This window comes from Netta rufina (genome assembly GCF_964035555.1).
Source record: "Netta rufina genome assembly, chromosome: 9".
Classification (NCBI taxonomy): domain Eukaryota; kingdom Metazoa; phylum Chordata; class Aves; order Anseriformes; family Anatidae; genus Netta; species Netta rufina.
The window spans coordinates 5266704-5293523 of record NC_140132.1 but is presented as its reverse complement, the minus strand read 5'-3'; the positions used below and the strand labels follow the sequence as shown (position 1 = coordinate 5293523).

General features: G+C 42.8%; 1 protein-coding gene across 1 annotated transcript; it reads right to left on the bottom strand.

Moving 5' to 3' along the window:
- Positions 1–203: 203 nt before the first annotated feature.
- WDFY1 (WD repeat and FYVE domain containing 1) lies at positions 204–26820 on the bottom strand. Its single transcript, XM_084291654.1, has 12 exons — positions 26671–26820; positions 19898–19965; positions 18827–18900; positions 17575–17629; positions 16065–16215; positions 12337–12449; positions 9842–9968; positions 8225–8330; positions 5778–5879; positions 4939–5069; positions 3825–3933; positions 204–3119 (listed from the first exon to the last, which is right to left on the bottom strand). Exons 1-12 carry the CDS (start codon positions 26805–26807, stop codon positions 3060–3062), a joined length of 1233 nt encoding a protein of 410 aa, XP_084147780.1. The 5' UTR covers positions 26808–26820; the 3' UTR covers positions 204–3059.

The following is a 26820-nucleotide window of genomic DNA, read 5'->3' as shown; positions in this document are numbered from 1 at the left end:
CGTTTCATCACAGGCCTGTAAGCACAGTGCTGTTTCTCATTCAGCTCCACCACAACACATCTGACAAGACATCCCTCCAACCTAGAATTTGGACATGGGCTGTCTAAAGAAGGAGCCAGAGCACAGAAAGGGAGCTGTTCGTTCACAGAATTTAAGAAAAGATGGATCATCCAAATAGACTAATTGAATATCAAGAAATATTTTATTGTACATGTAATCAAAGTTTTAAAAAACAGACAAGAAGGAGCAAGGGACAAATTTATCTAGCATCGCTTAATTATGCAGGGTACAGAAATACAACTAGTAAAGACGTAGCACATACTAGTACCCTTTGCTCCCCTTCCCTGCCCCAATGAAAGAGGTTATACAAGCAAGATTAGTAATGCTTCAAATCAAGCCTTCTCAGTAATTGCACACTTAAGCTGACATAGCTGAAATATGTTCAGTTTCATGGGAGTATGTGCCTTTGAGATAGTTGTTCATAAACAAAAACACCATCTCTTCAGTGGTTTGTAAGCATTACTCATTCATCACCAGGAGTATACTTACATGACTAATGACTTTGCAGCCATAATTGTCTTGCTATAATCTGAACTGACACTATCTATATCAATTATAGAAAATAGATTCCTTAGGTTTAACAATATGCAGTAGAGAATATATTTTCTAGTGTCAAAACCTTAATGTAAAATAAGTGGTTGTCAAGAAGCAGAGGAAGTATTCACAAGGAGGGGGGGAGCTGCATGCTGATCAGGGGCACGTGGGCTAATCAGAACTAAAAAAGCTGAAGTTCAGGAGTATCAGCTGCAAACGAATTACACCTCAGTATCATTGGTGTAAGAGTTTCAGAACGCCTGGTTTGGAAAAAAATGCTATTCATCCCACATTGACATTAATCTCACAGCTTAAGACACAACCCTAGATCCTCCTTACAGCACAGCAGCATCTTAAACGGCTCTAGCTACGGAACTCCTGTTCTGCCTCATGTGCTGTTGGGTGGAAGACTTCTGTTCTCTTCCGAAACCACATAACTAACTCTGAAGGCAAATGCAGAGCATTATCAGGGCTTGTTTACCCCCTTCAAACACTCAGTTTCTTTCTTGATTTACAAGGCTGAAAGTCTTCAGAGCAGAAAGCTGTGAATTTTTTCTAGTACAAGCTGTTTTTCTCTCAATAACTTAGAAGTCAACCTTTACACACACACAGAAGTAGCTATACAGCACGTATCAAAGGATGAATTAAATCAGTTTGACAAGCGCTAAATCCTGAACTGAAGGCAAGACAAGTTTTGGGATTCCCACAAAAGAGGGATTTGATTATTTTTCACTGGCCCAACATGGCTAGCAGGTCAAAAGACCCCTAGGAAAACTTCTGGAAAAGGGCCACAAAAAGGCAGACAACGTCACATCCAAAATAACAGTAACTAACATATTCTGGATTCTAATGCCCTTTTGGAGACTATCAGCTTTTTGGCTTAAAATAGAAGTGAATAACAGTTTATTAAATATACTACGATCTTCATATATTTTCGCCTACAGCATGGTCCAATGCAGGTTATTAGTGTCAAGTTAGACAACTAGGACTTGAATTCACTAACACTCATAGCACCACTTGATCACTGCTGCTTTAAAGACACTCTAACCCTTTAGTCCTCTGCCAGAAAGAACCTACTACCTCTGACAGTTGCAAAACAGCACCTAACTCTGGGCCAGCTGACCTACCCACAGTGTTTGTCCTCACACATATATGTATGCACCTGTTTTCAGAGGAATCTAAATAGCTCCAAGCTTAAGCTCTGACATATTACCTTAGCTTTGAAAGCTCTCTTTACAGGATTCAAATGCAGGATACTCATATGAAGGATAGACCAATTTATTGCCAATCTCAGTTATTTCCAGTATGTGCCAATTGCAGTTGTAAAAGCCTCCCAGCTCTTCTTCATACTTCCCAGCTTTGAAATAGGGAAGGATCAATATAAGTCTCAAGATTAACAGACCTAGGTGCAGGGGGGGAAAAAAAAAAAAACAACAAAACAGCAGCTGTTCTGTACCTTGGTAATTATTGCTTCAGAAACTCTCAGTGTTTATCCGTTTTTAAGCAACAAGGCAGTATTTAAATTTATGCTGCATTTTAGCAGAGACAGGCTCCCTACCATTAAACAAACATCGGCCTTTCCACAGGAAAAAAAGTCTCTAAGTTTTAGCTGGCCATTTTTTCTTAGCCATACCATTTAACAAGGCAGATTTGCTTAGCTTCCCATTCTAACAGCATTACAGAGTTGTCAAAGCATACAGCTCACACCGACGGCCTGTCTTTAAAGTAGAGTAGCGGGGCTGCGTATTTTAGTAAGACCTACAGGAGTTTGTTAGCTATGCTAAAACTCTACTTAAGAGCCTTGAAGTGTTTGAAGACTCCCCAACTACCTGAACAGTTGTCCCACAAAAGTGACTTCACTAGTGACTGAATTTGAAGACAAACACTACAAGAAAGCCAATAAAGGAAATCTTGTATGATTAAAGGTTCTCCTGCTATCTCATCTGAAAGAAGCTACCTGCCACTCTGAAGTATTTCCTCCTTCCATAGGAATAACCAACATACCTTTTGGAGGCAGTTTAGACGGTGACTGCTCAAAAGTATTTCTACAGAACTGCTTTTTGGAAGAGAGAATAAGTTACTTTACTACTTGCACAAATCGAATGTACTATGCTCATTTTACTCTGATAATGTTTAAGCTACACGGTATCTGTACAGGATATATCAGCAGAGATAGCACATTGTTAACACTACATGTAAACCGAGGAACAACAGGTCCTTTCATCAAGGCGTCATATTGCAGGAAAGCCATTTTACGTTAGTCCGAGAGGCTGCACTTCCGCACCAAGGAAACTCCTGGTGAGCCCAACAGAAAAGGTTTGCTCTACAAAGGTGACTGTCCATCCTGGAACAGCATCAGGAGAAGAATCAAGCAACCAGTGTTTGCGGTAATATTCTTAAGAAGGATTCCATTCATTCGGTGCATATTGCTGTACATAAGGTGCATAAACCTGTCAGGTATGAGATCAACGTGAAGAGAAGCCAGTTGCAAGGCTGCAACCAACTACTGGCGTCATGTCCCAGATCTGGAAGAAAGTATTGTGGAGAGTTATATAGTAACAATATAAGACCTAAGAGCTATTTCTGTAAGAGGCATAGAAGTAAACAAAAATCTCCCTCTACATTAGGTAACAAACCCTTTTTAAACTAGACTTGATTACAACAAATAGGTATACCAGCCTTACAAACCAACAGCCAAACTCAGGACTCAGGAGCATCTTCTAGCAGTTTTCACAGGGCTGGTCTAAAAAGCACTATGCAGTTTGTTATAAACACGCTTAGGGAACAACAGGAACAGCCCAGAGCAGTCTCAGTACTGGCACGCATGGAGGATGCATGGCTTAAACTCAGCAAGATTGGAAGTAAGACTGATTTCCATGTCATTGCCTCATACCCAGGGCTTTTAGTGCAAATGCTCCAAGAAGCTCAGATGCTGCACATTTCATCATGTCCGCATCTTTAAGGCCACTAGCAGAATCTGCCAGTTCTGATGTCTGCTTTGTTTGTCCAGGAGACCCCAACAGTAACCATTCCTGACAGCTAGACTCCATACTGTGGACTTAGAGGTCATTTCCTCACTCAGCTGCAGAAAGTACAATCTGCAACAAATATGATTCTTGCTGCCCACAACAGTTAGATTTATAGCAACAGTTGTCAGAAAAAAAGTATACACAAACACCAGTTCTCTATTACGTATCTCTAACAAATAGAGAAAAGAGGTACATGAATACCTTCACAATCCGATCGCTTCCACAGGTGACCATCAGCCCTCTGGAGATGTCCATGGACATGTGTGAAATGTTGTGTTTTCCTTCATGAAAGGTTGCCAAGGAAGTACGGCTGCAAGAGGGTAGGTCAAATGAAGGCCAGCCATTAGATGAAGCTTGATGGCACCATTACAGCAGTGTAGAATGAACTTGCAAGAAAATTAAGCTGCTCAAACACTAATAAATCAGTCCTGAGAACTGCAGTGCCATAATAAAGGGGACAGAATTAAACCAGCAAATCATGCTAAGGCACTGCTTGTGTACTTCCACAGGTGTGACAATTCCTGGTTTTCCCCTGCATGTTAAAAATGTTACAGCAGAAGTGGGACATAGTATAAGTAAATTGTATTTCTTGTTACAAAGTCAAGTTCAGCTACATTTTTACCTGCTGGCTATGGTGAGTCAAGTAGGGCACAGCACTTCCCTTTCAAAAACAAAAGCAAACAACAAAACCACAAAAAAAAAAAAAAAAAAAAAAAAAAGCACACCACATCTCCAATTACTCTGGCCTTTAGCACTCCACATTTCCAAGGTGACAAAACACTGAGCAGTGAAGTGCTGTTGGTATAAAGATAAAAAGGGTGCTCCTTCATAGCCAAGAAGAGTTTAAGACAGCAAATTAAATCTAACCCAATTTGCTTGCATGGGAAAATAACGTTGGGCTGTTGATAAACACTGCTGTAGGAACAGTTTACAATAAGGATCCATACATTAACATATACACAGCCTGGTAGCTGTGATGCATTACCAGCCACCTGTTTAGCAATTTTAAGTGCAACCAACAGCCTTTACCTAAACAAAAATCTTGAGATTAATTTATTACAACCCTAGATCTGGGCTCATGGAGAAGAAGAAAAACTAGATAAAAGAGTTGGAAACCTGCATCTGATCCAAATTCACTTGCAGAGCCAGTTGAGGTATTTCTATCATTATCCTGCTCTGAGTGCCCAAAGCAGAAGTGGCCTATTAATAGAGTCAGCTTGGCACATTTGCACAGCATTAAGTGTAGATGTGCAGTAAGCACAGGTGTTTCTGCATCCCAGCAGCATTACTTTATTTATTACTCCTTAATACTCACTCTTCATCCTTGATTGACTCAAAACAGGAATCACAGACACGGACCTGGAACTCAAATCCCATGATTGGGTAACTTGACCGTTTGGTACTGCACTTGCCACACACTGCTTGCCCACATTTTCTGCAGTGATGCTTCAGGGAAGAGGAAAAAAAAATCAGTAAGCCACAAAAATCACTACGTTGTACCACTTGACTATTTTACCAAGTGTTCGTTGAACAACAGCAACATGTAAGGAAGTCTCCAGTTGCTTCAAGTGAAGACCAAGGATTCTGGAGTTCTGAACAGCCTTGCCACTGATGGGTTTACTTCTGTATCCTCCCTGCTCATTCCCTTCTCCTTTCACAAGCTCCTTCTTGGAGCAGGGGAAAAAAGAGTTGGACAACCAACCAAGGAAAGGAGCCCAAGAGAGCCACAACCACAGCCTTCACGCCTGTCTAGTCCACCTAAATAGAAATCTATTTGGAAAGCTTTCACGCTGTAACCTGGTACGAGAAGGGCCACCACTGGTCCACTGAACTACAGTTTGCTCAGTTACAGGGCACTGTGTGCCACTCCACACAAAACTTAAGGATGAGCTGTCCACACTTCCAGTGCATAGAAACGCTCAGAAATCCAACAGATCACTCCTAGCACAGCCTTCTTTACCCAGCATTACAAGTTTGATGCAACACTTTCCATAGAATCAGGAAACTTCTTAGCCCTGCCTAGAAGCTGTGACCTCTCTATAAGCTCTTGCTTCAAAGCAGCAAAAATACAAGATCTAACAACATTAGCAGTTTTCTGTTTGCTTTTTGCTTAAGTGATGAAATACAGCTATGCACTCAAACCAGGAAGCTCACCTGTCTCAAGCCTAATGTCTTGGTGTCCCACATTTGCTTTATGTTCCAGAAGAAAGGCTGTTCACACTTCTGACAGGAATCACTTTCTAGCCACTGAGGAGCCTACGAAACAGCAAGAGATGCAAGTAATTAGATTACATTTTTTCCCTCATAAGCCAGCCAAGAAAGTTTGTTTCAGGAACCCAGAGCAAAGTTTTGCTTGGAGAAGGGCCCTGTCTCAGCTCTGGATATTAAAAAAGAGATAGATTGCCTAGGGTACAGTACGTAGGAAGTTTAATACAAAACCAAACAAAACAAGAACAACAACAAAAAACAACAACAGACACCACCACCAAAACTACAGTGACTTGTTACCAAGAACTACACACCTCCTATACTTTTAAAGCCTATGGCAGGACGTTATATTACTGCCTTAATAAGTAAACTAATTAAAACATCTAAGGTATTAAACTTGCTGCAAGCGTTGGAAGATTGCAGCTCTGGCTTCCTCAATGATTTCTAAGGGCTAGTGTAATACAAGGTGGAGAAGCTACAAGGCAGTCACGCCCCTCTAAGGGAGAGTCCAGAAGTAAATTCTGGAAGTAATGATCTTTTCTGTTTCCCTAGGATTACAATTTAAATAATTAAGAAATCATCCATAATTTCCATCCTGTCCACATCTTCATTAAGCGTCCCTTCTCCCAGCCACTATTTTTCTTACCATAAATAGCCTATGCCAAATGGAAACAGTTAAAGCTTTCACACATTTCAACACACTTGGGATACTTTAAGTAGCATCCTTTTAAGGGATGGAAAGAGCCAAGTACTTTTTAGTACATAGGCTTGAATTAGAATGTGTATTTCATGCAACTACTCATCTGACGGGGGAATCTCCCTACAACCTGACACAAGGAAGCTGGAACAAAGGAGCGTTTCTCCTCATTTCACTTACATCCACTGTTGACAGTGCTAGCACACTAGTATTGTCAGTTGTACCATCTCATTAGGAACACTTATTAACGCCAGATGACCAATTCATAGACCTTCAGCCTTGATTTCACACCCTTCCTTCCCCCATGCTAGTGGGGAAAAAAATGTAAATGGTGACAGCAAAGTCCAGCGCAGGAGGCAGAGACGATGGAGGAGAACAGAGGAAATAAATTGACTCTCCAGCAAGTGAGATGTTCCATATTGCTTCTGTTACTTACAATAGCTGTTTCCCCTTAATAGCATTTTTGAGAAGACACCGATTTGACTTTCTGGCTCTCTCTAACAGAAGCTATTCTTCCCTGCTTTTTTTTTCCAGGTATTAAACGGGAAATAAAACCCACCACAACACTGCCAGCACTATTCCTAATGTACAGTTAGAGTTGTCCAAAATCAATAGTACATCTGTCAGTGGAGTTATAGTTCCTTCTACCCAAAAAATCTATTTTATAATCTTATGTGCCTTAGTGCATATTTGAAGATACCCCTAACATGACTCATTAGATAGTCCCTCAAAGGCGGTACATTCAGTTATGTTTTTCCAAGTTCTGAGACACCACAGCTGCACCAAGTTAACTGAATTATTTTAATCACATTAAAACATCTACTAATTCTTGCATGCAGATCCCGAAGAGATAGAAATGGCCACATCTTGTTTTCCCAATTGTACTATAAGCCAATGGCTCGCAGGCACGAAGATTCCTGAAGTCACTAATTCTGGAAGTTTTAAAGAGATAGATCTTCATCCTAAAAACAACAGGAGCATCACATACAGCATTCAGCGTGTTCAAAGTGACACTTCAATATAGGTCAAAACAGTTCTCCATCTAAATAGCTGCATTGAAGGCAAAGCATTTAAGGGAAGGTTGAATTTTAAATACAGCTTTACGGGGGCAACCAACATTAACCCTTATAATTATGATTTAACCACTGTGCTAACACACATTTTTTTAGTTCCTGTGGTGGATACGAATCGATGCAGAGAGAACATGCATGGCAGGCTCAGTTGGTGTGTCTTGGGGTCTTTAAAAAAAAAAAAAAAAAAAAGCTGTCTGAGGACTGAATCTCTACATTCTGAAATGCATCTTGAAAACAGCATCACTTCTTTATATGCTTTGACATGAGTTGAGAAATTATTTCAACACTTTTGAAGCACTGCCCATTAATCTCTTTACTGCAGAGGCTTGCCTGCATCAGGGTGTTCCAGCAGCAAAGGCTGTGGCCATTCCAGACTGAACACGTTGTCTCACTGAGATAAGCAGCAAAGTTATGCCAAGCCCGTCCTACACCTCTCGTGTCCCCCAGATCTACCTACTACAATGGGCAGCTAACAGAACAGAGCAGATTTTAAAGGTATCATTCAGCCTTAAAGTCTCAGGCAACGTGAGGAAAAACAGCCTGTGGAACAGACCAAGCAAAGCCATGTCAGCCTCCAAAGAGGAAAAATAAAAATCTATCTTTGACCTAGAACATGATCTTACCTCTTCCCTGCTGATATCCATGTTCCAAACAGCAATTCCTCCATCAGCTGAACAAGATACTAGCTGCCGTGTCAGCTGGATGTAGCAGATAGCCTGCACCTTGTCACTGCAAACAAAGGATATGCTATTTACCCACAGTCATTTAAACAAAGCTTAGTTTCCCAGAAAACCCTGATTTTTCCTTGTAAAGCTATCTAGAATGCTAAAACTGATTTCCAAACATTCTGGTAAGTCTACATAAAGCTACGAAGACGAGTGAAGAGATGCTGCCATGTAAGCCCTACCCTCGCACCAGAAGGTTGACTAGAACTTGTCATGCTCTAAGGCTTGACCAGAATACCAGAGGTACAGCTCCGGGTTAACACTTGCTGGTGAAAAGCACTGGCAGTGAGCTGAGTGTAATCTGGCCCAGAGTGTGAATGCAAATACTCTTCTCTGTTGGCAAGGAGAGCCACTTATCAGAACAGAGACAACTGGAAAAATAAAAAGAAATATTTATCTCAAGATACATATAGAAAGCAGATGGAGTTTCCAGTCTTGATAATAAATCATAGTAAGTCTGTAGCTGCAAATGAAAGCATGCTTTTACCAGTAAGTTTAATTCTAAACAAAGAGTCATGGCAAAGTGAAAGTCAACTCTAAGAAACTAAACAAAGGATCTCAACATTAAACTGCTTTGCAACATCTAAATTGAATTAGAAAAGCCATTCTGCTTCTCAGAAGAACTTACTTTCCCATTCAGTATGAAGTTTGATGCTAAATGTGATGTTTGAAGAGAAACTAACAGTGTTTTAAGTCTTCAGCAGGACACATGATAGAGCAGTAACAGCAGTATAAAGTCCTCCAGTTGCTGACGTCAGTTACTCTTTTGTAACCGATACTCTATTTTTAGTTCTTTAGCCATAAAACTAAATCCTCAAGATTTAACAAGAGTTCTAGAACTATGGCTATGAGTCTTGATCAAAGGTGGATGGAGGCATCTACAAATTAGACAAGAGGAGAATGTACTATACAAAAACATCTTTGAACATAAACAAGATCTCTACCACCACTGCATTTCTAAGGAGAATACAGCTTCAGTGGTGAACTGCCTGTCAGACTGAATTCAGGCCCTAGATTTACGAGAGGCAGCTAGGTAGCATCTCTCTAAAAATACAAAATTGATTAAATACAGACAACTAACTACATAATCTACAGAACAGCAGAGATGTGACATGCTTTTCTCAAGTCCAGTGACCCATCTCAGTAATTTAGCCAATCAGTTTATCACCTCACAGGTCCTCACAAGCAACTCAGTGAAGTGTTTACGCAATACAGAAGCATGCAACTTTTATGTAAAAGCTCAAGTAAGATGATTTAGGTCTTTTACCCACCTCTTTCTATAATCTACTTTTATGTTATATTCTCATTATCCAACAAACACAACCAAAAAAGCTTTATCAGTAATGCTTTCCAATTACTAATTACCCTTCTTCCCCCTCAGAAGTCTTCAGCTCTGAAAAAAGCTTTCTTCTTCATTATTCACAAAGATTCACATATCTCGCCATGCTATTTGGTCTTCCTAGGACTCTGTGTTCATTACAGAATATGCAGGAAAGACAAGACACCATTACATACTGATGGCCCTGGAGCAGCAACGTTCGCCCCTTCCTTCCACCAATATCCCACATGATGATGCTGTGATCAGAGGCACCCGAGAAGAGCAGTCGTTGAACAGGATCCCACCAGAGGGAAGTAATGCTTCCTAGGAAAGAACATTCTACGGTTAGGTCTAAGAGGTCACTCCCCAGGCTACTGAAGTGAAACCTGACATACTTCCTTACCACAGTAACAAACGCTAGCCCTGCTACAGAGGCAAAAAGCACTGATAACAGAACAAAAACACCCCCATGAAGAAAGAAATCAAGCATAATTCAGAAAGTTTGATTTAGGAGTTTTCTGTCCCTTGTATTTCTGCGCTTGGTTTTAAGAGCTAGCAGGCTGCTGTGTGACCTTCGGAAGGTAAAAAGCATTAAGGCTTGCCGAGCAGAGACTAGCATACACAATACAGTAAGTTGCTCGGTCAGTGCCTACTGGACAGAGCACAGTATTCCCAGGTAAACCAAGCCCCTTACACAACTATTTTTAACATTAAAATAATTGGAAAAAGAAGCAAAGTGACTTTCACTGGGAGTCTGTTCGCAAATTTGGATACTACATACTAAATTATGAGATGAGATTTCAGAAGGCCTGGCCTGGCCGTGCCACTCAATAGTCAAAGAATTTAGCCATCTCACAGTAGGAGTCTTAAACTAAACCCCATATGCATGGTAACACAGACAGGAGACAGAAGTAACTCTGTCACTCATGCCACCTATAGTTCCGTGGTTGCAGGAACATATTTTCCCCTTACAGATATCCATTGCACAATTGTCATCAAGAGCCTTGTTAGTCTGAAAGCAAGATGAGTGGTAATTACAGCCCAAATCAGTCCCTTCCAGCTCTCTCCAGCAAGAGTCGACTTGCCTCCTTTAGGACTATATTGTTTTCAGACTGACCCATTTGGGAACAGTTGTCTCAGAGAACAGTGGCCATCTGCTCCATAAAAAGCAGTTTAAATATTATTTCAGCATTACACAGAGCAGGCTATTAAGTGTGGAGAATTCTGGAAGATGATACTGAGCGACAAGCTCTAAAGCCATTTAAACTGCAGAGTAACCAGTGCTTGCTTATGAAGCCACAGTTAAGGCTAGAACTAGAAAGGAAAACAAGCTGAAGTCAGGCTTTTAGTCTAGCACACACAGCCACACTCAGAACTAGCTACTGATTAGGTTTAGAGTTACCAGGCCTTGGGAATATCATGCAGATGCTTAGAGGGAAGAAGGCTACACAATCTGTTTTGCTTCAAGGAAAAAAAGCCAAAGCTGTCTGCTCTGCAGACAGTGCTGCTGAAGTAGGCGCTTGGAAGCTCACTGCGACTCAGCAGATAAAATACATACTGTATGTAATGCCACGTCCAGACGTGCTGCTTTCAGACTAACAATACCATCTACCAAGGCTTTGCATGTTAATACAGACTGTTGCAAAACGTAGAGGTAAAGCAGGGCCAGGATAATTATTTTGCACTTAACTGAAGCAATCTGGAATTCTGCTTGAAAGCAGATGATGCATTTATCATTGGAAAATTTCAGTTTGCCTTTCCTATCCACAGTGAGCTTTGTCATTTTACAGTCATCTGCAAAGCAGGAACCTACCCAGCTTACAAAGTTTGCTCTATGCTTACAGCTGTTACAAAAGGCAGCCTTTTCCAACGGGCCAGAGTCTCATGACCCAGTAACTCAGCCCTACCCAGATGCAAACTAGTTAGCTGAATTGAAAGTTGCTAGGATGGCATGAGAAGAATTAAGTCTTATTTCTCTCAGCATATTATTAAATTATACATTCTTCTGTAATTTGCATTCTTCCTTAGTCATTACTGAAGACAGTAGCTCTAACACGTTACAGACTACTTGGATCTTCATCTGACATAAGGGCTTCAGCTATGATACGCAGCATGAGACATTTGTTTTCAAATAGACGTTTGATTCTAGTAGGCTCTCTAGATTTCTTGCGTATAGCTTAGCTTCTGCTAACACAGGAAAACATGAACTAGGGTCTCATGATAGACTGATCACGACAGGAGAGTCCTCATTGGGAGGAATTAAGCTGCTTTTTAGAATCTAGATTTGGTCTTGCTCAAGCTATTTTAATACTAGAGGATCTCCAGGGGAGTGGGGAGGGAGGAAGGGAAGAGAAAGCAACACGTTCTCGTCCTTTCTTTTCAGTGTTAAGGAAACTAAAGTTTTTAAAGGTGGCCATCTAGTGGATGACTTGTGCCTAACTGAATGCCTGTGTCTACCTTTATTTCTCATCTACAATAAAAATACTTGTCAGTGTATATAGGACCGAGATTTCCACACAGGAGGGATGCATCTGTTCAGAAACAGCCAGTATTTGTAGCTTTGAAAAGCTTTTGTAACTAGTATGTCGCACTAGTTGCTTATTCAGTATCTAGCCTTAAGATGTGGATGTCCCATTCTGATATACAGGGAGGTATTATAACCTGGGTCAAGTGGAATTAAGAGTTACTTTACCTTCGTGGCCTTTGAGTGTTGTGATAATTGAGCACGTGTTCTGCTCAAGCTTCAGGAGAGTGATCTGTCCAGAATAATCACCAACAAACGCATAACGAGTTTCATAGTCATATCTGATCATCAGTCAAGAGAACTTTCGTTTGTTCTTAAAAATGTTTTAAGGGATTGAAACAGAGTATAGATGTCAGCTGCAAAGCCGAAATAAATCAGAAAAGAACATGTTAGTATGCCAGATACATTTTTATATGACTACGTCTAACCCGGTTAGACACTGTTCAATCTTTTTCATTCCTCTCTTCTCCTCACCCTACATGTGGATTTACGACAGTACAGAAAACAAGAGACTAAAGCCACTGGAGAAGCCATGACATAATCCATTCCTTAGTTTAAGGCAGGCTAAGTAGATTTAGATCATTTCTGGCAGATACTTACAGAACACAAGATCTTCTACAAGAGATGCCAGAACTCCTTAGGCTACTTGTAATGCAGACCTACCATCAGTAACACCTCACTGGACGTTGGTGCTGTTCAGACTTCGACCAAATACCTGCTCCCATAAACTGTTTCCTAGCGTGTTACAATGGTTGGCACCCCCAGGATAGGAAAACTAAACTCAAGGATTGTCGTGGTTCCGCTCGAGTGGGCAGCCGAGCTCCACCACAGCCGCTCTCTCACTCCCCCTCCTCAAAGAGGAATGGGGAGAAAATATGTGAAAAGGGCTCAAGGATTGAGATAAGGACGAGAAAATCACGCAATAATTATTGTAACGGGCAAAACAGACTCGGCATAAGGAGATAGTAAGATTTATTGCCTACAACTAACAAGCAAGAGAAGTGAGAAAACAAAGGAAAAAAAACAAAAGCACCTTCCCCCCATCCACCCTCTTCCACCTCCTCCCCCCGAGCGGCGCAGGGGAACGGGGAATGGGGGTTATGGTCAGTCTACAGCACTTCTTCTCTGCCGCTCCTTCTCGGTCACTCTCGTCCCCTGTGCTGTGGGGTCCCACCCACGGGATGCAGTCCTTGATGAACTGATCCGGCGTGGGCTTCCCACAGGCAGCAGCTCTTCCAGAACTGCTCCAGATATGGGTCCGTACCACGGGGTCCATCCCTCAGGAGAAAACTGCTCCAACCTGGCTCCCCTACGGGCAGCAGCTCCTGCCAGATCACCTGCTCCTGCGTGGGCTCCTCTCCACGGGCTACAGGTCCGGCCCAGAATCTGCTCCGGCAGGGGTCTTCCACAGGCGGCAGCCTCCATCGGTGCAGGGCCACCTGCTCCACCGGGGTCTCCTCCACGGGCTGCAGCGTGGAACCCTGCTCCACCGTGGTACTCCATGGGCTGCAGGGGGACATCCTGCTTCACCATGGTCCTCACCACAGGCCGCAGGGGACTTCTGCTCCGGCGCCTGGAGCACCTCTCCCCCTCCTTCTACACTGACCTTGGCGCAAGGCTGTTCCTCGCTCCTCTCACTCTCCCGGCTGCTGTGTGGCGCAGCGTTTTTTCCCTGTCTTAAATATGCTCTCACAGAGGCGAAAAACAACATCGCTTATTGGCTCGGATCTGGAAAACAATGGGGCCCTTCCCAAACATGGGGCAGCTTCTAGATCTTTCTCACAGAAACCACCCCTATGGCTCCCTGCTACCAAAACCTTGCCACGTAAACCCACTACAAGGATGTCGACCCTCCACGGCCAGTTTACCTTACAAGTAGAAGTATACTCCCACCGTTCTAGCAAATGAAATGGTCTCTCCTTTTCATTAACCTTCTCTCCTCTCCACTTTCAGGTTTCCTGAAGGAGGTCCTTGCGCACACTATCAAAGACTGTCAAAGCATTTGGAGATATCACGTATTTCAGAAAGAGTTCTTCCACGGAACACTGTCATAAAAGCCACAATGCACCCTAACACAGGATCTGTTAAGATGTCACCTTACACCACAATGGTTTTCTGATATTCCATTCTTGTTACTACGTGACTACTGTCTCCAAAAACCAAAGGATAGCAAGCCAGATGAAACCAGATCATTTGCTACTTCTAGATGACCTATGTTATTCAGGAAGTAAGCAAGAACTAAGGAGAAAAAAAAAAAAACACACAACTGACAGCACATATCCCAAGAGTTGCATATTAACTCACCTGTCTTTCTGGAGCTACACAAAAACCACAAGCAGCTGCTAGCCTATTCTCCGTAACAGGAAAGACTAATTTTAAGAAGTCAGGGTGCCAAGAATCCCACCATAAGTGAAAAAGCAGACGTTTTGCCATCTGATGACATTCTGAAATCTCTTAAGCATTCAGAATTTTGAGATAAACAATTCACTTTCAACAAATCCATTAAGTCCCTGAACACGTGATCCTTTCTTCATCTTGAAAGTTCATGCTAGCATTACGCCTGCTAATCCAGTAAAGACGACATACTCTGCTGTGTTTTTCAGAAGCTTACACACAGGATCATTAACAAATAAGTCCTAAGGAACCTCCTGATCAGAGACACCAAGCATCTAGTACCCACGCACCAGAACGCTACTTCTTCCAAACACAAAGGCATGACCAATTACAATGTATTTCCAAATGCCATGGTCTTCAGTGGAAATTTACTTTGATCTTGATTCTTTTCTCCATTTTCATAATAAACTGTTCTAGCTAACACTATTGTAACTTGTGGAATACCCGTGGCATTCAGTGACTCTCAGAAGTTCTGAGAGACCAAATTCTCTCAGACTGCTCTGTGAGTTAGTCTCATAACACACACGCCAATATTAAACAGTTCTGCACTACACTCAGCACGGTGAGCTGTGTGTGTGTAACATTCACAGGACACAAAACCCCTTAACTCTAGAAGGAGGACAGCAGCAATGGGCAACAGTACCACAACACAGCCCCATCACCTCTTACAATGCAATTGTAATTGACTACAATTAGGCAGGGTCCGCACAGATGAGACCTCAGAATCCTGGAGAGGCTGCTGGCAAACAACCGGTTCGCTTTCCTCCTAGTTCCTCAGCACTCCATAGGCATATAGTAACTCTAGAGAGGTCTTTCTTTCTTAAAGAGATGTAGTTGGTCTTTCAGATTTTGAACCACGCCAGTTCTACAATGTTACCGCCATTAATCCTCGTACACTGAGCCAGCACCTCCAATCACCGCAGGGTCACATCTAAACTGCTACTTAGCAGCTGATAAAAAAACAGTTATTATGATTTACGGGATTTAAGTCATGTTCAGAAGCTTTGACATAAGAACTACAGTTTTAGCTACTGGGTTCATCTTCTGCCGGGGTAAAGAATGCCGTGAATGCTTACAGCTGAAGAGACAAGAGGAGTTCTTAAGCCACAAACGCTGCAGTTAGAAGCAATTTACAGGAAAGCAAAGCACACAGACAGATCAGTACTAGTAACAAATTAAGTTTTGATGTACCCTGTAGCTTAAAGGGAGGACTCCGATGTACACTGGCATCTGTTGAATGAAGTGATTTGACAAGATGCAGACTCACATCTCAAAATTAGGAACTAGCAACACCTAAGACCTCTAACTCAAGGTCACAATTTCCTCTCTACAATCTAACAAAAGCTAACAGAAACAGAAGTATTTAACGTCTCATCAAAATTAAGTTTGCAGGCTTGCAAGAGATTTTAACTCTAGCTTTTTAGATTAAAAGGAAGGAACAAGCTGAGCTAAATGAACCAAACTTTTCCAGTTTCTAGGCAGCAATCATTTTCAAAGGATACTGTAGACATGAAGCCCAAGAGGTGAAATAATGTCTCCCCAGCATACTCCCACTCCTGGTACACATCCAGCTGACACACTTGTCATGACCAGTGCTGATAACCCACTCTGATGTCAGGCAGAAAATAATAGCAGATACTCGATTCTGATGAGCTGTGGGAAGAAAAAAAGATTCTGGGTAGTTTTTTCCAGAAATTGAAGTGATGTGTTCTTGTGTTCTAGTTCAGAGAGACATAGGTCGAAGATGCTATCTAAGGAAGTTGTTTTTACCATCATGTTGTACTTGCCTCTAGGCAAGTAAATTAAAAGGCTATCATTGTTCTCTAAATGAAAAGGCTAACATTGTTCTGTTCGGTATATGCCTGCTGAATAGTGAACCAAACACATCAGTCAGCTGACTTAAGCCTTTCTCCCACAGAGAGAGAAGTTGAGTTCAGCCCCAATACCAAAGACTCTCTGATAAAGCAACATGTAATCTCTCAGCTTCCTTTAGTTAGGAAGCCAGGACTTTGGGGGAACTTAACAAATCTAAAAAGCTTAATTTCTTTAAGTGCCTCTTTCCTGATCCCAGGGGGTCTATACTGAGATTCATTCTTTTAAGCACCTGAAAGCCTATCTGGTCTGTAACATTCAAACCGGTACCCATGACAACCACTAAATCTCACCAGATTTTTCCAGAAAGCTGCCACTAAGCAAGAAGTTAGAAGAGTTTTAGAAAGAACTTTCCCCTGCCCCACAAGATGCAATTATTTCTCTTGAACAAGCTGTCATCTACCTTAGGATAAACAGAGGCTTGTTTTTAAGAACAAGGCTTTTTCTTGTAAGCAAGAACATTGCTTCTATCAGTGCTAGGGAGTCCCAGGACAAACTGCACTTTGTTCTCCTACATAATCTGTAGCCCTTAAGAGTCTCCTTCAGGCCTCCTGCATTATTCTTCCATTTTTAACCAGCAATCTTGCTTTGTATTTCTTCTAAGGACGCACAAATGCTGAAATTAATATCTCCATAAATATTAGAATAATCCTGTTCCCCATGTACCAGAGAAATATGGTCTTTTTCATCCCTACTGCTCTCCCAAATGACAGAGAAGGCAGGGACTCTCATCCTAACCTAGAAGTCATCTAGCCCATGGATTACAGAAAGTATGAATGGAACTTGCACCTATCGAGACACACCTTTAGAAAGCTCTTTCCCTATACATGACCGCAGTATAGCTACGCTATTTGAAGAGCAAAATCTGAACTCACTAGTTCTGGCTCATTAAATTCAATGCATCATTAGCCTGCGCATGTAATGATAATGACTGCAACTCAGACTCAGCTGACTGATGATTACTCAATAACAGAACATTTATCTGACGGCAGTAATTCCCAACTAAGTGACAACTGGAAGGTTAGTCAGATTTAAAGCACATTTGGACTTGGTTAATCTGTGACACTGCCCAGTTCCCCAAGCATTTCAGAACCCTCTCCTTCACTCATATATTAGTGCAGACACTGGTTAACAGTTCACCTGGATAGGTCTTCACAAAGTTCATCTTATTGAAGTCCTCTGAAACATGAAACTCCTAAAACCAAAGTGGAACTGTTAGAAACGATACTGCAGTGACATAAGCAAGAGTGACACACAAAAAAAGAGTAATAACCTCACAGAACAGAGTTTACATAGCAGCAATATATCCTCATACCCTCATTAAAATTTAACAGTTTGTCAGGCTGGAGGCACAGCACACTGATATCACAACTGCAAATTATGGTTATTGTATGGAATTGCATCTTCAGTGTGGAATATGCTACCAGGACGGAGTTTTCTGAACTGATATTATAAAAGATAAGACCTTATTTGTCCCCAGCAGGAACAAACAGAACTCCATCTTGCAGCATTTTGGATATAAGGATCTGAGATTTCATAACGAAGAGACAGATTTATGCAAGAGCATTCTCTATTTGATCCATTAGACTTCCTGAAACCGTAAAAGTCTCAGCTTACTCATAGTTAACTACTTGTATTCCTGATGTTCATTTAGTATCCTGGCTCCTTACAGAAAAGTTATTTTGACCTTATTTTCATAGAGAAATGAATCAATTAAAACATCTGATAGTCACAGGATTCCTCTCCTTTGCCAAGAAGGGAAGAATACAAACACTCTTTCTGTTCCGTACGTATCCATTCCCCAGAAGAGAAACTACAACAAGAGTATAGCGAAACAGAAAGAAGACTTCCCTGAAAGAAGAGATGGGAATACATTTCTCTAGGCATGCAAGAGAAGTCTAAAAACAACTTTGCCTCTTGTAATTTTAGAGCTAGTGTTGAAATTTCCACATCATAAAAAGGTCTGCAGCAAAAAAACCCAGACACATGCATGGCTAGGTACAGACAGATCTATACTTCTGGCCAGATGCAAGCTAGCTGCAGTTCACAAACCCTGTTAGTGCAGCAGCACAGCACTCCGCTCAACTTAATGCACTCATCAATATAATTCCCTACAGAGCATCATAATTTGGGCCCACTGCTACACTATTGCCTCAATGTTTTGTTGAGGCTAGCTGGCTCACATCTGGCCAGAAGAATCCTTCTTCGCAGTCCTCCAATATGCATCTCAGGTGAACTGCCAAGGAGTTCAACAACTTAGTAGTAACTGCATTCCAAAAAAAAAAAAAAAGGGGGAAAGAGAACAAGTTAGCAGCTGCCAGCAACGCTTGGTGGTTGCGGGCAACATGAGCAATTCTATACCGCATGCTGACGAAAAGTCACAGCACCTTACCATGATAGCTCCATTATCCTGGCCTACAAAGATTCGCCGGCTGTCATGATGATAAGCCATGGCTGAACATGGAGCTGTTGGAAAACAAAAACAAAAAACAAGCCCATTGAAGTTGCTTAACTTGCAAATTACAAGGATTAAAATAATATGATGTTTTAAACCAATACCTTCCTTTCCAACACCCTCAGAAAACGTGGCCTTAAGTGTTTTCAGAGATTTAAAGCCACAGGAAGGACAGCCTAGATATTACAGTGATCATGCTGCATAAGGACGAGCCCATCCCTTTGAACTACTACAGGCATACTTGATCTTGTAAAAGCCTTTTTAGAGCACAATCTGAATAGCACAATCTGTTTTGAAAACTGACAAATGGAAAACTGCTGCAATTCAGACCAACTATTAGGATACCAAAAAAAAGAATACAATTAGCATTTTTAATCTAGATCCTAGGCTACTCAGACCAGTCTGAAGTTGAAAAGACAAATTACTTCAGAAACTGCCATTCCAAAGAGCATCCTTTGTTTTGCTGCTGCTTTACTTTGTGTGCCCTCTTTTTATATAGATGGTAAGCATCAAGGCAGCTACTCTAATAACACAAATTGTAGCAAAGCACCCATGCTAGGTGATGCTTAATACTGACACAAGATCTATGCAGAACTGAAGCTGCTACTCAGTACTGCTTTCTCAATAATCTAGATGATTAAAAAAAAATAAATACAAACATACTTCAGGGAGCAGAGAAAATCTGGACTTTCAGCTAATGGTTTGAAAAGTTTACCTAGCCAGTTGATGAGTTACATACCAGCATTGGAGACATCTTCAGCAGCAGACCCACACAGCTGTTTACCTGAAGGATCTGGCTCTTAACAGAATGCTTCCTTAGATCTTATCCACTACACACCCAGTTTCAAACTGAAGTCTAAGCTAGTGCTGCTACAAAGTTCCCAAAATTAAAAGTTACCAGGTGAATGCAGTGGTTGAGGAAAGAGGAATGAGGTATTCTCACACAGCATTGGTACAAGACCCATGCTACACTTGGCCATCACCTGCCATCTCCAGCACTTTACTTACATGACATGGTGTGATAGATGCTGGGCCAGTATTGTCCACTGTCTCTCTTCAGCCATACCCGGATTGTTCTGCATTGTGAGAAGAGTGGGGAGAAGACAGTTGTAAGCACATCCCTCCTTGCATCTGAACCAGTTTGTTACTTAAATATCAGCTTTGCTCCTCTTAGCTTTTGTGCTACTCCACCAGAATAGCTACAGTGGCAACATAAGAGGAGTGACAGTACCCCAGCACAACCAGACGAACAGCAGAGAACAGCCATCCTCGGATTCTGAAGAGCTTCCTTCAGAACTACTTACACCTTGACTCTCACTAAGTATGAAATAGAAATACAATTTCAGTTTGCCTCAGAAATTGCTATGCATTGCACCCTTTTAATTCCTTCTTGCTGATTTAAGTTGAACTCAAGTTGCAGATACTTCCATGCTTTGGCAGAGCAAACCACAGCTTGCTTTACAGTTGGTAAGTATTTGATATCATTTTAAAATCAATCTCAAAACAGTCCATTACAGAAGTCTGAACTTCCAAAGTTTTATAGCTTCTCTTTGCAAGTCCTCCTTCAGCACGCCAAATACCAAAGATCAGTAACAGAAGCACCTCATCCTCTAGGCCAGCTCATTACTCCAGCACTTGACTGTCATCTTCAGTTCCAAATAGTGACGTAAAGAGAACAGCAGATCTGGTTTCGTATCATTTCTTCTAAGCCTTGCCTCTACTTCCTCATGTATGAATGCTAGGGACAAGCATCCTTATCAGCACAGCTCTGTTGCACTGCTCCTCTAGCCAAAGCATGAGCAGGCTTGATTAGTCGGTCAAGTGGGAATTGAAAGAACTCAGTGTAGACTCGAACAGCACGAGAAGGCTCCCTGTAAACTGTTTTTAGTTTGTATCCTTCCTGTATCAGGCCACAGATAGAGAGGAAAAGCTATTGTGAGAACAGTTCGTGTTATACCACTGTCAGACTGAGAGGAAGGATACAAGAGCCTCTTGCAGAAAGGTGACATCGATTAAACACGTTCCTACAACAGACACGTTTGAAGGGAATTTACATCAAGAACACACATGTAGACAGCGTTAAGGTTAAGTCAACCCGAAACTTCCTCTCCAAACCATTGTTTGCTTTCTTTATTACTGTTTAAATTCAACTTCCTCGTTCCTAAATGGAAAACTAAGTGATCTGTAAATGCGTGTACCTGGAAACGCTTTCAAGAGACTTCGTGGAGGTGAGTTGCTCTATTTACTTTTAAACTAATAAAAAAGCTAGAATTTAAAATTAACAACATCAAGCTCGGGGATGGATTTGCTAAACCACACCAGATCATTATTAAGTGCTTAACAAAAAGAGCACAGATACAACAGGTATCTGCTATCAGGACCAGAACTTTTCAGAACAGGCTGAAGATCCAAAGGTAACACTCCAATTTTGTCATTCATCTTTCCTTTAAAGTACCATTAAAAAAATAAAGCAGACAATACCCACCTTTAACGTACTACTTTCTTCTGAAAGTTGAAGTCAATGCAGCTGCGTGCACACTGCCCCAAAATCACTGAGATTTTCAGCTGCTGAATCGAGTCACTTTTCCCCCAGATCAGTACGCGCATTGCTCCAGCCCATCCAACATTTTGCATTAAGGCTGCCTCTTCAGACCCATTACTTCCTCCTTACTGTAACCCGCACCCTGCCTCATGGTCAAAAAGCTAACACTTCAGCTGCCATTTCTTACCGAGATGAGAAAAGGTAAGGACAGTGCTTCCAAGCCATCCTCGTGATGCAAACGGCAGTGGCAGTAGGGGTTAGCACCCGTTGATTTTTAACTGCTTTTTAATCTGTTTTTAAAGCAGTTTCATTACGCTCGGGCTGTCCTGAACATCCCAGACAGTAGCTTCCACCCCTACTAATTCAACTCTTCCACTTCTAGCCCCAATCATGTAATTATTTTTGCTGTAAACAGACTAAGAGTTGCCATAGCAAGCGACATAATGCATTGCTGATTTTCCCAAAGTAAGCTTTGTTTCCTCCCAGCATTTCGGTTGATTACACTGGGCTAGGAATTAATATGAAGGAAACAATGTGCTTTTCTAAACAAATCACTTCTGGAAAGTATAATTTGTGCAGTCATCATTACCAATAGTCACTAGAGTTGACAGTCTAAGCAAAGAGCTGCAAAAGCTTGCAAAATTAACTTCCAAAAGCTTCTTATTTGGGGTTAAATAAGATTTACACCTTCCTAACCTCATGATCACAAAGATAAGCCGTTAGACAGCTTTATATCTCGTTATATAAAGCTCTGAGCAAACTTGGAGGAGATTGCTTCATAGCAGTTGGCTATCGGCCTGTGTCAAGACCCCACTTCTCCTCCTCAGTTTTTTCTCCTCCATATCTGTAAGCTGTGGCGCATCTCCTTTTGCTTGGAAAATTCATTTGTGAAGTAGCAGTTCCAGCTTTAAGAACAAAAGGTCCTCCAGTAATGCTACTTCCACAGACCCCTTCTACCATGAAGGTATTTTATTGTGAGAACCACCAAATGAAAAGCAAACCAAGTCTTTAGCATTTCTCAGAACTCGGTTTTTCTTTCATGAATTGGCTCAATACCAGGAAAGCACTGGCTACCTCGCACCTTTCCTTACACATTCCCTATGAAGGGCCTAGAAAGACATGGGTTTGTTTGAAAACAGTCTGGGCATGGATGTGAAAGTGTCAAAAGCCAATAAGGATTACTCAGAGACAGAAACGTACCTTTTAAATTACAAAAGGCTCAAATGTTTGAGAGTGGCAGGAAGAAAAAAAAATAAAAAAAATAAGGCCTGCAAACTCCCCTAACAGTGATCATTGAAGCAGAAGTTGATGGCAGCTGGAGAGCATGCACGTTCATAGAGGAGTAATTCGGATTGTTTGTTTGTTTTAAGGGAATATAAAACACACCCCGAAACATCTTGAAGCAATACTGCATGTGGCCTTGCCAACTTCTAATGATTTTTGTTGTTTCCCAACTGGTGTCTCATGGGCAGAACAAATGAGCACCTGACAGTAATAGAGGAAAAAATTGCGGGGCTGAGAGGGGAAAAAATCCTTCAGCAAACCAACAGCATTTGAGGGTCAGGCAGCACGAGCTGCCCTCTAAAAGCCAAATGCATATGTCAGGGAGGGAGAAGTGAGGAAACAGTAGCAGGCAAATCCAAACTTGTTCCAGTACAGACACACAGGTACTACGCAGCTACGCTGGCCCTATCTTCCCAACACCTTCATACCTCTCAACTGCTTTCCCACCTGAAATCAGGCACTCCCAGTTGTTCTCCCGGCAGGAGCAGCAGACTGCATTTTCCTGGCAGTCAAAACAAAGTAGAAGTGTGTACAACGCTATTGCCTCTGTTCCCAAAACAGCATTAGGAAGCTGATTTAACCACAGCACAATGCAAATTCAAGGACACTGCTTGCAAATCGTGCTTTCTGTCCCTTTCTGCTCACTAAAGCATTAGTTTTGACCAACATTGAACTTCCTTAACCAGAAGGAACACTGCTGCGATTCAAGCAGAGGTTCAATGCAAGAGCAGCTGCTGACAGCCACAGAGCACCCAGCTGCAGGCATGCTAGCGACTGGAGATGCTGTCAGGCTGCTGCAAATGCCCTACCTCCAGCTCGCCACTCTTAGTCTGCCACACCAGCGTTATCACCCTTCAGCATCCCCAGCTACGGCTGGGAAGCACGCACCTTGCTGTAGCTATTTGCTGAGAACAAGGCTCTCGAGGCTAAGCCCAGAGACTCGACTGTGCCACGGACCCGTGCAGCCCCCGGCAGCCTTCCCGGGGGTGTGAGCAGCCAGCCCCAGCCCAGAGCTGGCCCAGGGACACCGCACGCTGCTCCAAATGCTGCCAGGGAGCTGGGGAGGACACAGGGCCTGCACGGGCACAGAGATCACCATCCTCACCAGGCACCTTCTGAGAAAAGTTCACGAAGAGCAAGTTTCCTACTGCAAAATTAGACACTCCTGCCTTCCTTTCAGCTTCAAATCCTTTTTGAAAAGCCAGATTTTTATTAGTATTCACAGATCTGCCATAGTATCTTATGGTTCTATTACTGTTTTTTTTTTGAGGATCCAATACTTCTTACTGCAGAAAATATCCCTCAAAGTAGAAAGAACTCCAGCTCTTCTACCAACACGATAGCCCACAACGTTCCCAGAGGGTGTTTGCACACCAATGTTTTCCTCGCTACTCACTTGTAAACACATTCTTCTCACTGGTTATTATGAAATACTTGCCAGCCTCAGCTTATTAAGATTTAATCAAACATACTTTGGCCCCACTCTTGAGCACACTGCTCAGAGGGGTTGCACATAGCAACTCTTTTGCTTCCTGAACTCCCTATTTGCTTGCTGCTAGCAGCACGATCTGTTATGCAGTATTAACACCTACGCCTCGTTTTTATGGAACACACAAGAGAGCAGAAAGTTTGATAATATGTTCATCTGTAGGTGAAGGATATGTGAGCGAGTAGGCTTTGATGTGCTGTGGGAGTACCTCAGATTAGAGGCAATACACTGCAACAGTGTCTGGAAGCCTAAAGATCCCAGGAAACTCCCATACTACGGCGTGCTGCAAGCATTCAGCCTCCAGAGTCCAAAGCTGCTCTTGGAAATTCACATGCACTAAAGCAGACAACAGCCCCTGCTCCCCTCGCACAGCTCTGACACCAAAACGTGCCCAGATAAAGATGCAGCTGTGTTCTCAGCTCCCACCGACACAATCTCAGCACGCAGACTGCTAACCTTCAACGCGAGGCCTTGAAGGTTAAATACTGGCACTGTCTGTGACCGGGCTCTGCAAGTCTGCACCACGATTTCTGTTCGGGTCCAACTCATACAGGAACTCTTCAGCAACTGCTATTTCTCCCTCAGGAAGCACATCACGAACTCCACGCAACCACACATACTGCCACCCAAAAAGCCAACTTCACCACACGCAGGACAAGGTAACAGGACAACTGCACCCACAGGATGAATAATGAAGTTGCCGAGCCTCAGCCCAAACCTGCCATCCAACACGTGCTACAGAAAGTTACTTCAAGGGAGAGGGAAGAGACCAAGACCATCTTACAGCCACGGCTCAACAGGGAGCCATGTGTACTGTTGGTTCAAAGGGTCAACATTTAAATCCCGCTGATTTTACACAGGGATTAGTGCAGTGCAGAAAGCTGTTTACCTCTTTACAAGGCAGTGCATTTTGAACCCTAAGAAGTCCTACTAAGTTGCAGAATCAAACCGAGCAGGCAGGTGCTGCTCCCTGTGGCCTCTGGAATCACAGAATTCAGAAAGTTTCCCTTAAATACCCACCTTTTGTGTGCGCATCACACAGGGTGATGTGCTGCAGTTTCAGGCCATGACAATATTTAGTACCTCAACACTCAATTGTATAGTCTGATAAGCACCTATGCCTTTAGTACTCAGATGCTGTTACTGCTGTGCCAAATGCTTCCAGCACCCTGGAAACTTGGGAAAGACAACCCAGATACCTCCCACGTACCAGAGGCTGGAAGAGAAGCCTGACTCCAAGTACTTCAGAGAAATATTTTCAAATAGCCTTTAAACAATATCGTGATTTACCCCAAACTTACGGCATTTGTACTCCAGGCTTTTGGAATTCAGTGATGAACTTTACTCCCAATAACTGATAACTCATTCAAGAATTAAGTACACTAATCTTCCAGAAAAAAAAAAAAAAAAAGAAAAAAAAAAGTCTGGGGAAGAAATCCAATTAGCCACTTTAAGAACAGTGTTTACATTTTATTTACCACACACACACTAAATAGCAGAAACTACTTAAGACTTCCTTCTGCCAAATTCAACTACTTCTACCGCTTGGTTTCTAGAAAGTTCAACTGGCACTTGAAAGCAAGCAATTCCTAGCATGCCAATGAAAAATAAGTCCTCACCAGCTCTGCACTGAAGAGGAGATGGACCAGAACTTCCTGATTTCTCCGAAGTGCTGATAATCAGCTTGAATCACACAGCTGTACCTTTGTATTTTTAATAGCAGATACGTGTTGTCAGGTCACTGAGAAGCATTATAAACTTGACTGTTTCTACCTTATTGATAGAGGAGCATCACACCATACCCTATACAGACTGGGTTGCTTTAATACCAGCTGCTGATAGACTAACAATATCTGGCGAGCTTCGTTTACACCAGGGCAAGCACACACTTAACCTGCCCCCTCCCACACGAAGCCCGGATGCCCTGGCTAGCAGCAAGGTTACAAAGCCAGCGTGTGCTGCTGCTGGCTGGCCTGGCTGCTCTTTCTGACCCAGCGATAAACGCTATATTTTACCAGTTCGGGTGCAACCACAACTCTGCTGATCTTCAGCCCTGCTTCTCATAGGGCCAGGCTTTTCAAACGAGCCCTCATGCAAAAACAATGCAAATTGAGAGATTAAAATAGTGAAAGGATCCAAGCACTAAGCTCCTTGTCAAGGAGTGACCCTTCCCGCGCTGCTCCTTTCAGCCAGTGCCTCAGCTGTGGGACAGGAGCTCTCCCGCAGCTCCCCCTCCCCGTGCCGCCACCAGCCGCCTGCGGGACACTCCGGCTGCCCCCCGCCCCACAGCCCCTGTGGGACACCGCCAGCGCCCCGAGCACCGCAGCAGCTCCGTGCCCGGCGCTGAGGGGCTGATCTCTGCCCTCGGGACGGGTTTTCCAGGAGCTCGCTCCCCACAGCTCACCCTCCCCCCCGGCTCCTGCTGGGCCTGAAGCCCCGGCCCCAGCCCCAGCCCCAGCCCCGGACCTGTCCTCGCTGGCCGTGATGACCCCGTCCTCCTTGGGGATGAGGAGCGCGGCGCTGACGGCGTCCTGGTGCCCCTCCACCTTGCTGAGCAGCACGGGCCGGCTGCTCTGCGGCCGCGAGTGGATCTCGGCCGCCATCTTGCCGCGGCCC

What these genes read in the sequence shown, in the direction of transcription:
- WDFY1 (XM_084291654.1), bottom strand. Translation starts at nt 26,807, where the DNA reads ATGGCGGCCGAGATCCACTCGCGGCCGCAGAGCAGCCGGCCCGTGCTG. An exon ending in TTGCTGCTCCAGGGCCATCA is followed by an intron (nt 8,331 to 9,841) that starts GTATGTAATGGT and finishes CTTTGTTTGCAG; the next exon opens with TGACAAGGTGCAGGCTATCT. An exon ending in GAAGCGATCGGATTGTGAAG is followed by an intron (nt 3,120 to 3,824) that starts GTATTCATGTAC and finishes ACTTTCTTCCAG; the next exon opens with ATCTGGGACATGACGCCAGT.